The following is a 13,968-nucleotide window of genomic DNA, read 5'->3' on the forward strand; positions in this document are numbered from 1 at the left end:
CTCTGTGCCCCCTACTTGTCTCTGTGCCCCCTCCATGTCTATCTGTGCCTCCTCCAGGTCTATCTGTGCCTCATCCATGTCTATCTGTGCCTCCTCCATGTCTCTATGTGCCTCCTTCATGTCTCTATGTGTCCCCTCCATGTCTCTGTATGTCCCCTCCATGTCTCTATGTTCTCCCTCCACATCAGTCTGTGCCCCTCTATGTCTCTGTACCTCCTCCATGTCTGTGCTCCCTCTATGTCTGTCTGTGCCCCCTCCATGTCTCTATGTACCCCCTCCATGTATTTTTGAATGTTTTTGAGATGCTCTTCACCTACCCCCACCAGTAATTACTATTTATACCCTCCAGACAATCATCCCCACTCCTGATTTTTTTGTTTATTTATTAACATAATTATTTAGCCGCTACAGACTCTCAATAGATTCATTCTGTAGCTGGCAGCTTTACTGAGGGTGGTGTGGGGGGGCTAGACGGAAGCTATGCCTAGGGTGCCAAGAAACCTTGCACCAGCCCTGCATATCCCAACCAGTTCTTTAGTGCTCTCAATCAAGTGGAATGTATTCCAGTGTAATGAAGAGTGTGGGGTGGTGTTCAGTTTATGGAACATTTTCTCATTACTCTGAGTATTATTTGTAAGACTTGGAATTTTACCATGCAGTATTATTTTGAAAATATGAGATACTTACTGTAATAATAAAATCATAACTCACAATTACAATTTTTACCAAGGACTGAAAAATTTGTGTAGCTTTTATTATACAGCTTACAGTTCCAATGATCAGAATGATTGTATAGTTGCCCATCACTATAGGAAAATTGGTAAAAAATAATAGTTCCAAATGTACAAAAGCAACATAAGCATATGGGATTTGCACCAAGCATTAGTATAAGTGGGTAATGCATCTTCCATCACTCCCTATAATTCCATTGCCCCATTTACAGCAGTGTCTTTTTAAGAGTTTGGATTTTTATGCATTAAATGTATGTTCTTGGTTATGTTCTACTATTTGTTCTTTTATTGTAAGGTCATACAGATTGGTGATGAGACTCAAATCTTCTTAATGGAACCAGCTTCAGAGTCGGGAAGAAATCAGGACACTGACCAGTACGGCTGTACACATTATAGACACAGAGGCCTGAAAGACAAACCAAGGACAAATTTAATGACTTAAGGGCAATCAGACACATTACCATGAAAAGTATTACTGAGTCACTGTCATAGTATTTACTGCTATATATTATTTTAATTATATGACCTCATAGAGAACCAGGACCAATCATGTGTAGCACTGGGCTTTTGCACAATGAAATGGGTAAATTCTATGTTATATATCTGGTGTGTCCTTTATCTCTATGCCCTTGTAGGCAGTGGAGCAGTGGGTAATATTTTAGGTATCAGTCCTACTCATTACACTCTTCTAGTACTATTTAAGGGAAATGGAATTGAAATTCCGGTGGCTGTTTAGCCCGACAGGAGGATATCCTGGGGTTGGTAAGTATAACCTTGTTGTTGAAGCATATTCCTGGCAGTACCTTGTCTATTGGGGAGTTAGTCCTGTACCGCAGTGTTTGTATGACTAGTTGTCTCTATTTACCATCCTGTATTGCTATTGTTAAGACTGGGGTATTATTTAATGTTTAGCCAGAGTACGCAACCAATATTTTACTCTCTCATAGGAGATTTGGATTAATTTTTACACTTCATAGATTATAGAGGTTTTAAACAAATTTAAAATAAATACCTACTACATCCTGGTATCCGAACTGTTCAACCAATTAAAGTTTTTTTTTTTTCTAAATCTGATTTCCATAGAGATTAGAATATTGTTAGGATTAAGGAAACTGATGAGTGGAAAACAGAATTGAATACACACACTGGACATTATGAATATCTTGTAATGCCATTTGGCCTTTGTTAGCCCCAGCAGTTTTCTTGGATCTTATTAATGAGGTACCAAGGGCTTGTCTGTGGAGGTTTATTTAAACAAAATCCTCATAATCTCCTGGTCCTGCTCTGAGCATTGCTAGGACATCAAGATGGTTCTTCAAAAGCTGAGAGAGAAACAGTTGTATGCTAAATTGGAAAAACAAACAGACCAGGATAGCAATAATTTACACCCCTGTGTCTTTTTCTGTATGTGGACAATTGTGAACTTGAAGTAACGTAGGCCTTCCAGAAATTCAGGAACTGTTTGGATAAGTATCGTCCAATTATTATATATAATAAATTACAGTATACTGAGTCAAAAAGGTAAAGTCCTAGACAGGCATGGTGAGCGCAATACTTTCTAGATTTAAATTTGTGATTACCGTCAAGATTGGATTAAAAAATATGAAAGTCAATGCTTTGTCTTAGAGTTTTCTACATGCACATATGGAAGCTACAGAATTTTCCTATTTTTCCTCAAATTCAGATACAAGTAGCCCTAATTTAGAATCCATCCAACCAGACATTAGCCCTGGTTCAGGCTCCTGTGGAAACTCTTCTATTGTCACTAAAGCACTTAGATGGGCAGTTTTATCTGAAGGACAAAAAAGTAAGCTTACAAGTCATCCTGATATTATTAAGACAACAAACATTCTGATGCTCATGCAAACAGGAATTCCAGTGATTGGCAGCCAGAGAGCAGTGCCACTCTCCAAATGGACATGACTTGTATCATTGGGCGAGTGTCTGAACTGCAAATACATACCTGTGACCTAAAGTGTACACCATGTATTAGATGTGTGCCTGAGGCATTACATGTCAGAATTGTATATTGAATGGGCATCATGCTTACAGTGAGCAGGGTTTTCCTATAGCAACTCTTCTTATGCCTCTAGAGATACCGCTCCCTTTATTGGGTGTATGGACTATAACCTAAATCCTGTTCTTTTTTTGGCTGTCCAAAACTCTCAGATTCATGAGGTCAGGCAACTCTCTTTATGGTTTCAGTGTATTTGTAAGATGGTTCATATCACTTTGCTTAATGCTGTTTCTCACTATAAGTATTTTCTTCTGCCATGGAAGACCATTTGCAGAAATTTGATTAAAAAACTTTAAGATCCAATAACTGCCAGGTAAATATGGAAGGGGAAAGGGAGAGGGAAAGGGAAGGACCACTTGTTTAAGCTTTTTCTTAAACAACAAAAATTATAGTGATTCTTTTAACCCCTCTTCAAAAAAGGTACTGACACACTTAGGCAACCCCCCATAGGCAGCTAGGCAATCAGAGAAGTGTGTTCAGATGATCACACTACAGCTAATACAAGAGTTTTAGAACAGTTTAATTTTTCCAGTTTTATTGAAATTTAACCAATTGGAGTAACCTGAAATTGTAAATGTACAAAGGTAAGCGGTAAACTGCTAGAGGTTAACAAAAATTGTATAGGTTACAAAAGATTTGTGTAAATTTGTTCAGAGGTCGTGGACCTGATTCAGTCTCCTGCTATGCCGATATTCATGCAAACGACCAATGGTTTTTTTTTAGTTGCATTTACCTTTTGTGACCATGTTTTGAACTATTGCTTTTATGTGCAACAAACACATTCAATATTAAGCATCAAGCAAATTACAAAGCTCTCAGTAATACATCTCCTTGCCTCTTGTACACAGTAAAAAATAACAGATTAGCTTAAACATGTTCACAAAATATAAATATATGTATACCAAGTGACAAAGAAATCCCACAGCCAATAACCCCCAATAATATGACTTTCACAGGCATATGTGTGTCTGGTCTGCATGTATTAGCAGTTGTGCAAACACTCGCTTACTGTAATTTACCTTCATAAGAAAACCTGATCAGCTCTAACTGGAAGTTCCCTCTTTCAGTTCTCTAATATACTGTAATGGGCTTTTATTCAGTCATTGGATTAACAATAAATACCCATATCTTTAGTACAGTAGAATCCATACTATCATGTAATGAACCAATCTAGACAATTATATGACTTTTTGAATAATATAAACAGACATTTACCTCAATTTTAATAACACTGTTTACTTTACTTTTCACATTAATCTTGAATCTTTTTATTTTAATATTTTGCCTTTTATGAAAAGCATTTATTCTCCATTTGATCAATTTAATGAAATTAATTAAATATTAATTTTAATGTCTGTAATTTTTTCCTTAGTGCACCATGGTAAGACTATTTATTTTCCCTTCTTTGTAGTAGATATGATGTTTATTAAATATTGCTGAGCGCACCCTCTAACATTATATATGTAATAAGGAATCTATAATTTAATAAAGGGGTAAAGGAGATGGGTAAGAAAATGGTTACTAGTGTAATAAGTACAATCTTGTTTTATAATAGTGAGAAATAATGCAAGATACTTTACACCAACTGGCATGGTATTCACGCTGCATGGCTACAGCTCCCAGAATATTCTTGCTGCATTGTATTTGTATGTCCCAGCCTCAGCTGTATTAGGTAAATGACTGCAGCTCTGAACAATTAACTTAGAAGTAATGTTAACTTAAGTAGTTTATCACTGCATACTATCTGTAATTGATGGTTTTGAATATAGTTTTTTGTGTTTTTTTTTCTTTGTTAGCTTCTAGATATATAGACCCAGATGTTAGCTTAATGGGATGTGCTCTTTGTTTGTTTAAGGTAATTTATTCCTAGCAATATTAGTGGGAGTGTTTTGGGGGTAGTTAGCAATCAGTGGTTTCACATGCCAGGTCTCCTATGTAAGGTTCAAAGGTTCATTAGTAGGCTGGATAGCCTATGGCTGGAGTGCCCTATCTCATTAGTGCCCTATTTAAAAGTGCCAATTACATTTTAAATCGATTATTGGTGTTATATCAATGTTAAACAGAAGTAAAACAGAAGGAAACCCACCGATCTACAAACAAACAACAACCCAAACATTAATTGGACAAAGTGGGATGAACAATTGTGAGTTCACATTCTCCATACTACAAGATCCTGTGGACTACATAACCAGGACCTTCATTACTGAACTCCCTGTTTGGTGGCTACATAAACCTGGTGCCTCCTTTGCTACTATTTGTGCTGGCTCTGTGCTTTACATATAATTCTAATGCATACTTATCTATTTTAATGTCAGTTTACCTCTATAATAATGTACTTTTACCTTAGCTCGTTTTCTAAGTCTTAGATCATCAAGCTCCAACCACTGTCTATTTTATTATTTAATTTCTGCTCCCACCAAATCTCCACTTTTATTATACTCAATAATAAACTTTTGTTTTACAGACACATTTTTCCCACACTTGCATTTCTGGAAATCTGCACTCTCTTACATTCTTTCTTCATTCCTACTTTCAACTTTTTCTTCCCCTTTTTACATTATCCTTACCATTGCCATGTTTTCTTCAATGCCCACCTTCACTCAGTGTCTACCTAATCTTTTGTTCTGCCCCTTGATTCCACCTTTATCCTATCCCCCTTGTCTCCTCCACTTCCTCTTCACCTTATCTCCTCTCCTCTGTTTACCTTCCTCCACATCTTCTCCCATTACTCCACTTTCATTCTCTTATAGTCCACCGGGGTCCTACTACCTCACTACTAATCCCTCCTCCCACCCCCCTCTCCATGTCACTTCACCTCACATCCATCCACATATCATTAATCTCCATTCCTGCCCACCTTCTACTGGCTCCCCTTCTAGCACTAGAGACCGCACCATCGCTACACTCTATTCATCTCGGTCCCCCAAATTAATCTCACCTCCACGCTACAGCAACCCTGATAATCTCATTGAAATCTCTCCAGCAAACTTTGTCCCTCTATCCTGTGCCCTCTGGAATGCCAGGTCAGTCTGTAATAAACTGGTCCCAACCCATGACCTTTTTATCTCCAACTCCCTGAATCTCCTAGCATTTACTGAAACCTGGATTTTACCCTCTGACACCACTTCTCCTGCAGCTCTCTCCTCTGGGGGCCTCACCTTTTCCCACACCCCATGACCTGGGGGTCACCATGGTCTTCCACCCAGTACACCTCCGAGTAGCTGTCATTTACCGTCCCCCTGGCCCTCCCTCCAAGTTCCTTGACAACTTTGCTTCCTGGCTCCCTCACTTTCTCTCTTCAGACCTTCCCACCATTATCCTAGGTGACTTCAATATTCCAATTGATGTCCCCAGAGAATCATCTGCTTCCAAACTCCTCACCCTCACATCTTCACTTGGTCTCTCCCAATGGACCTCCTCACCCTCCCATGTAAGTGGCCATTTGCTTGATCTGGTCTTCACTCACCGATGTGATATTTCTGATCACTCCAATTCCCCATTCCCACTTTCTGACCATCACCTTCTATCTTTTAGGAAAAAACAAAACAAAAAGTAACAGCGCTCCAATGTAAAATTAGAAATACAATTTAATTAGTGCATGAGCTGATAATAAGCCTATAAAAACACATTGATAACATATAAATGGTTAAAATAACAAACACTTCACTCCTTTACCAACTTGGGTTGGTCCCAATCATATTGGAAATATATTGAAAAAAGTCCATATATATTGGAAATGGACTAGTAGTTAGAGACAGGCCAACCGAATAATTACCCAGTCCATTTGTCAGCAGATGGGTGAGAACCATTCTACAATGTTGGCACGTGTTGATTCTGGTGGGGTACCCCAAGCCCAGGTAGATAAGGACCAAAGAATTGATGCAGTGTCCAAATATATGTAGGGTCCAATCAGCAAGGTGTGCACTTCGCAAATTTGAGGTCCCCAGGGCACAGGTCCAGTGCTTGGCTGGCATGGTGATTTGCGTATGTGGGAGAAACTCTTGGAGAGTTTCTACTGACAAATGGACTGGGTAATTATTCGGTTGGACTATCTCTAACTACTAGTCCATTTCCAATATATATGGACTTTCTCAATATATTTCCAATATGATTGGCACCAACCCAAGTTGGTAAAGGAGTGAAGTGTTTGTTATTTTAACCATTTATATGTTATCAATGTGTTTTTATAGGCTTATTATCAGCTCATGCACTAATTAAATTGTATTTCTAATTTTACATTGGAGCGCTGTTACTTTTTGCTTTGTTTTTTCCTGTCTGTGGAGGACTTACTATCCTCTTTTTATACAGCTGCTCTTTCCTACATAGTTGAGCACCCTCTATTGGCGCTCCTTCAGTATTTTTACTGGCCTCTCCACGTTACCTTCTATCTTTTAACCTGTCCCTCTCTCCTTCCCCTCCTCTACCTCCAAAAGCCACCATCACTAAGCGTAACATTGACGCTATCGACAGTTTTCTTTTCTTCCCTGCTTGACTCACTTCTCTCCCCTATACTCTCTCTCTCCTGCCCTGAACAAGCCACATCCCTATACAACGCCTACCTTACATCTGCTCTGCACTCTTTTGCTCCGTCAATCACTACTCACACTTGCAGATCTACACCTCAACCCTGGCATTCCAAATGCACCAGAAACCTGCAAAAGTGTTCTCTAACCGCCGAGCAACAGTGGAGACGATCACACTCTAAGCAGATTTTCTCCATTTCAAATTTATGCTCTCATCCTATAGTGCCGCTCTCTCCCTCTCTAAACAGTCATATTTCAAGATCCTCATCTCCTCTCAGTCCTCTAATCCCCAGCGTCTATTCACCACTTTCAACTCCCTCCTTCGCCCACCCCCTCCTCGTCTCCCCTCCTCGCTCTCTGCCCTTGACTTTGCTACCTACTTTACATCAAGGAAGGCATATTCTCCCTGATTTTCATGTTTGTAGGTCCAGCGGTGCGGGCTTAGCGTTGATGAGTCAGTGATACAGTCAGTCAGTGAGTCAGGACCTTTGATTTTATATATATATAGATGATATGAGGTTTAAAATAAAATTAACACTCATTAACTGTTTCTTGATCTTTTTTCCGGTGATTTGAAATATGTAGTAACACTAACTAAAGTAAATTTGGGCCCAACTAAATGTGGGACTTTTTATCCACTGTTATGATGTTAGTGATTTTAAAGGATAAAAATACTTTCAATACTGAAGTTGAAAATAACTCTCTGCTACAAGTAATACATATTTAAGCTAATTATAGAAACAGCTGATTTTTCATAAATGGATGAACACAGCTAAATATTACATTAATCTTATTGTATATTTCAATAAAACAATACACTTTAATTTATATTAGATACACAATCTGCCGACACTCAATACTGAATAATTTGCTCAGGTGCACTGTTAAATCATCATACAAGCTCCAACAAGTAACGGCACTTCTGCTATAACTCTCACTAATGTGTCTTGTTGTGGGAAAGAACATTAAATAGATTTTTGATATGACAGTAAATTGTCAATCCCTGTTATTTAGCTTTGTTTCTTCATGTGTTATTCACTTTAACAGTATATTATATATATAAATGTCCTGCACTCTCATCCACAATAAGACGTCTTTGGGGTGCTTCCAAAGACCTAAACAGTCCCTAAATAGTCATACATTTTCCACTGAAGGAAGGAAGCACTCGCCACTTAAATTGGTTAGCCAATTTCATTCATGATTGAACATCACACTTGTATTGGTGAATATACCAAAAAATATGGTATTAAGATCTGGTCGACGTTTTGGTTCCAGTATGAACCTTTATCAAGACCTCATACAATGGTAGTAATGAACCAACGAAATACAATAATACAATATGATCTGTGAAAGAAAGAAAACACAGTGACATGTCTATCAGGCTCCTATATATATTATTTTATATAAAATGGACAAATAAAAGCATCACCCCTTAAAATCCACTATCACCTAATGTATCAAATGAATGCATCGTGCCACATATGGGTGATTATATGCACTAAATGTCATATAGTGCAACCCCTCACACTATGACATCAAATAACAACCACATGTGGAAAATAATACCTCCAAATTGTGCTGGAATAGGCATCAGTAGCCTCATCATAGAAATAAACACTCAAGGTCCAAACAAACCTGCAAATATATACTAAAGGTCACTGCCATGCAGGGTGCCACATCACACCGCTGTGTGCCTGGACAATGCCTACCTCGAGTGCCAGATACAGCGCATAAGTGATATGTTGTAACAGCGTGTCATCCACCGTGAGTTCTGTATAAGAATCCGACCGGTGGCTCACGCTGCATGAACGCTGGTTGGCCTTACTCCAGCTTAAGAGCCGTGAAACCGGAAGTGCACGGAGATGATCATACTTACTTCCACGTTCCAGCCTGACATGCAAGCTGGTGTCTGTTACCATAAGACTCAAACATACAATACATAGGAGCCTGATTAGCCACAAACAGCACCAAATATGCATAGACTAAACTACATTATAAACATGCATAAAATAAATCCTAAGCCTTATGGAAAACATAAAGTGAATCTCATAATGTGAATAACTCACAGATGAATAGTTTCTAATAAAGAAAAGCTAAACAATATGTAGAATTACAGAAAGTAAAAATTTAAATTGAGCAGACAAATATAACTACATTACCCTCGTTGAGGGAAGATAAGGGCACCAATTGGCTAGAGAGAATGCAGACACAGGTTGATGCGTATAAAAGAGATCTCACTTCCTTTAAAAGAAAGAAACTTAGTGTTGTCACATCAGATTTTCAAAAATCATACAGTTTACTGATGGCTGTTGGGGGACAATACCCAATCAAGATCTAGGCAGATGGCTAGACCATCTCGATGTAAACGGATTCCACAGTTTCCGATAGAGTCTGGGTCCTCATTTTCTACATCTGACACTGATGCTAATAATGATATGCAAAAATCTAGCAGTCATTTTTTAGATTGAGGCATGGATCAGGAACAAATTCCCACAGACACAGACGAAGGGAGACCAAGAGACCACATCCAAGGCGGGGTGGTCACAAGAAGATGAAGACGAGGATTTAAACTCGGTTTTAACCTGTCCAGTTCTCCACTTGGAGAAACAGAATTGGGGTTATTGGCCAAAGGTCTATCATTTGTTCCCACATACAGACATAGTGATTTTAAGCGCTCCTTAGACATGTACAAGTTCTCGGATAAAGATACTACATTGGAGACCAAGAAGTTCAAAAGACCATCAATGTTTGACCCCCCATCCAACATTGCGAGTTTGAAAAAAATCTTAGACTGGTCAGTAATGAGGTCATTTCCAAATTGCACCGAAGCCATATAACACTTTGACAGGAAATGAGAAAAAGGCATTGCGGTCCCTTAGAGAAAATTCTGATCTAGTAATCTGATCCGCTGATAAGGGAGGGGCTATTGTAGTACAAGATTGGGCAGATTATGATGTGGAAATCATGTCACAGTTAAGTGACAGAAATGTATATATGAATATAGCTACCAGACCAGTTGATGAAATCAAAGCCCAAGTGGATGTTGTCCTGAGTCATGCCCACTCACAGAGGTGGATCGGTGATAATGAATTTAAGTTTCTAACGGTGGACAAACCACAGTGTCCAATTATATATACACTGCCAAAGGTTCATAAATCATTGGTGAAACCACCAGGCAGACCGATCATTTCTGCTGAGGGATCGGTGTTACAGCCTTTAGCTATCTTTATAGATAGTGAACAACCATTGGTGTGTGGTAATTCCACTCATCCCCGCGGCACTGGACATTTTTTTGCAGTCAATTAGAGACACTGGAGTCTTAGAGAATGTAATTTTAGCCACCATGGATGTGAATTTGCTCTATACTATCTACAGATATCCGGAACGGCTATGGGCTCAAATTTAGCTCCGTCGTATGGCAATCTGTACATGTCCAAATATGAGAGGGAGCACATTCTATCCATCTATGGTGATAAGATTAAGGACCTGATTCAGACCCACTTGCTAGATGTGATCGCTCGCACCCAGCATATGCAAATTTGGCTAAGTGATGGCATGGCAGGCGCTCGTTCGGAAAGACATAAGCACGCCCACTTTGTTTTGGTGAGAGATCAATTTGTCTATTTAGATGCCCTTTAGCTTATGTAGAAACATCCACTAGCGCACGTCATCTCCAGGAAGTGTATTAAAGCATTGGTACATCAAGGACAAGCGGAAGCGATTGCAGCGCTTGTGGTTGCCGTACCCTAGCGCAAGCACTACGAGTACTTCAGTGTAAAAAACAGGCATGTGATGTGTACTGTAATGCTGTCTGTTAATTATGCACACCTCTGAAATGGCATTGAGACACTCAGGCACGCCTGCGTTTGCACCTCCACTCCCCCATTATTAGAGTCCTGCCCCTGTTACCACCCACAAATGGCCTCTCCTGTCACTCATTACACTGGGCTATCTTTGCTGGGTGAGCAAGCAGATACCATTTGCTCTGAGTAGTTTGCACACACGCAGAATGAAGCGTACGCATGCACGGTCACTTATCATCGGCTGCGAACAAACGAGCGGCCGCTTGCGAGCGGCTATGAATGAGCTCCTAAGTTTTATTGTTGCTTCACAGATGATATTTTTTTTCATCTGGCAGGGCACCATTGAATTTTTTGTGCAGATGGTAACCAAGTTGAATACACTAGACAATCCCATTAAGTTTACATATAAGATGGATGGCAGAACAATCAATTTTTTGGATGTTACATTAGGTGATAGTGGTTTTTCAGGGGTGATGCTTTTATTTGTCCATTTTATATAAAATAATATATATAGGAGCCTGATAGACATGTCACTGTGTTTTCTTTCTTTCACAGATCATATTGTATTATTGTATTTCGTTGGTTCATTACTACCATTGTATGAGGTCTTGATAAAGGTTCATACTGGAACCGAAACGTCGACCAGATCTTAATACCATATTTTTTGGTATATTTACCAATACAAGTGTGATGTTCAATCATGAATAAAATTGACTAACCAATTTAAGTGGCGAGTGCTTCCTTCCTTCAGTGGAAAATGTATGAATATATATATATATATATATACAGTATATGTCACAAAGTTAATTAGAGTATAGGCACCAACCGCATTCTTAAAAGGTCTAACTTGATTGCAGTACCGACAAACCACACAATCTCTAATTGGTTCAGTCACACCCCTGAGGAAGCCATTAAACGGCGAAACACATTGGGTGTATCCTCCTCTCCATCCTGTAAAGAGTTTATTCCAGAAAAGTGACTACTGGTGTAGAATCACGGACCTGGTAACTAAATCATCGTGGATAGGCTAAGAAACCTCATTTCGGTTTTTATGCACGTTGTTATCCAGCCTGCTTATGTGCAAAATAAATACTTTAGTTTATAAAAATACTGCACTATGGAAACTTCTTGTACTTTTTGAGGTTGTATGCTGACATTAATTGAATCAGAGGTCAGAGAGTTCCCATCCTGGGCCATCGTCGGTACGAAGTAATAAAGATCTCTGCTGATATGCTTTCCAATAGCGTCATTACGGTACGCATAATTTATTCTTAGTGTGCTACAGTGATTGGTAAGTTACTACACTATTAGGCGCTCGCTCTTTCTCTCTCACTCACAACATTATATATATATATATATATATATATATATATATAAAATTATATATATATATATATATATATATATATATAGTGTGATGAGGGGGGTTGTCTCTCTCCTGAATTGCCCACATTCATGGGATCAGCTCACTCCAGGGGAGGCTGGAGGGAAACCTGTATGTTCTGCGTTAGCAATGGTGGTGTGGAATTCCAGGTTTTCCACAGACCCAACTGGAATAACCACTGGAGCACAGGAAGGATTTAAAACTCTCACATGCCTGATGCTCCTTGCTTCTCATGCCAGACGAGCTGGCCAGGCGATAGGCCAGGGGCTGGTGGTTAGCATTAGGGTGGTAGGACCTGGAAGGTCCACAGATATCGTAACTGTTGACTGTTAAGCACAAGGAGTGGTGGGACATTTACTTTTACATGTATTTGCTTATTTTCTGTTATGTGCCTGTGTGCATCCAGGCCTTTGCTCACGTATGCTAAGGTGCAGTGTTTGCTGCCATTAAAAGCCACTGCTTTAACAAGTACCTGCCTGTCTGGAGTCTTCATTTCTATACTCCGTGTTATATGTGGTGACACCTACGGCGTAGCAAAGGAACTGACAAGGCAAAACATTTGGTATACGTGAGTATGGTTGGCGAACCAGAAAAACTGCAGTTATAGAAAGGACATTGTGTAACTTACTGTGCACTGAAAGAAAAGTTGTTTGTGTTTCTACTAAAAAAAAAAGTGACTTTCTTTTTTTTTTACTAAGGCACTAAGACACATTAAAATGTTGATTAGTGTGTTCACCAGCTAGCGTTCAAGCTGTGTAATTAACTTAACCTGTTGACTGAGAAGAGCAAAGCACACATACTGCGTATGTGTTCTGTTTAACCCATGCATTGCTGAAGATAAAAAAAGAAGTTCTTTCTTTTTCTGTGTTAAACTTGCTTTGCTGAAAGAAAGAAATATATTTATTTGTATACACTGGCTTGTTATCTAAAAGCACCTATACTTGTACATACACCTCCCACTATAAAAATGGAGGAAGTTTTTCATACTATAGTAAATTTGCTAGCCTCCCATCAAAAAACAGAGGAGCAAATGTTACAATTAGTGACCCAATCAATGGGCACAGCAAATACTACAGGGCTTCTGAAGAAAATATCTGCCTCAGATGACCTAGAGACATATTTGTTAATATTTGAAAGGGTCGCACAGCACTTAAAGTGGCCAGCAAATACTTGGGCTGATAGACTTGCCCCCTATCTCACTGGTGAGGCTCAGAAAGCCTTTGCTGATTTGTCCTCTGCTGATGCAGAGAAATATGATCTAGTCAAAAGTGCCATTCTAGCTAGGTCAAGTCTCACCCTTCTGGGAAAGTGCAGCGCTAACATGAATGGGCCCTACTACCAGTGGTCCCTATTCAGACACAGGTTGCAGAACTCGCCAGACAGGGGCAGAGTTGTCTCCAGCCAGAAGACCGCGCTTCCGCTCAGATTGTAAAGATGGTGGTTGTTGACAAGTGTATAAGAAAGAACCCTAGGATGGAATATGCAGCGCTGGGTCATACATGCTGATCCT

The 13,968-nt window shown here is 39.3% G+C and overlaps 1 protein-coding gene across 1 annotated transcript in view; it reads right to left on the reverse strand.

Moving 5' to 3' along the window:
* Positions 1-739: 739 nt before the first annotated feature.
* Positions 740-13,968, reverse strand: part of LOC148540751 (ferric reductase 1-like) — a 63,773-nt gene continuing 50,544 nt past the window's right edge. Inside the window, exon 6 of the mRNA XM_088481595.1 lies at positions 740-1,137. Coding sequence (XP_088337721.1) covers positions 1,075-1,137 — 63 coding nt within the window. The 3' untranslated portion in view covers positions 740-1,074. The remainder of the gene's footprint in view (positions 1,138-13,968) is intronic.

This window comes from Taudactylus pleione, unplaced genomic scaffold (genome assembly GCF_031769625.1).
Source record: "Taudactylus pleione unplaced genomic scaffold, aTauple2 ptg000017l, whole genome shotgun sequence".
NCBI lineage: Eukaryota > Metazoa > Chordata > Amphibia > Anura > Myobatrachidae > Taudactylus > Taudactylus pleione.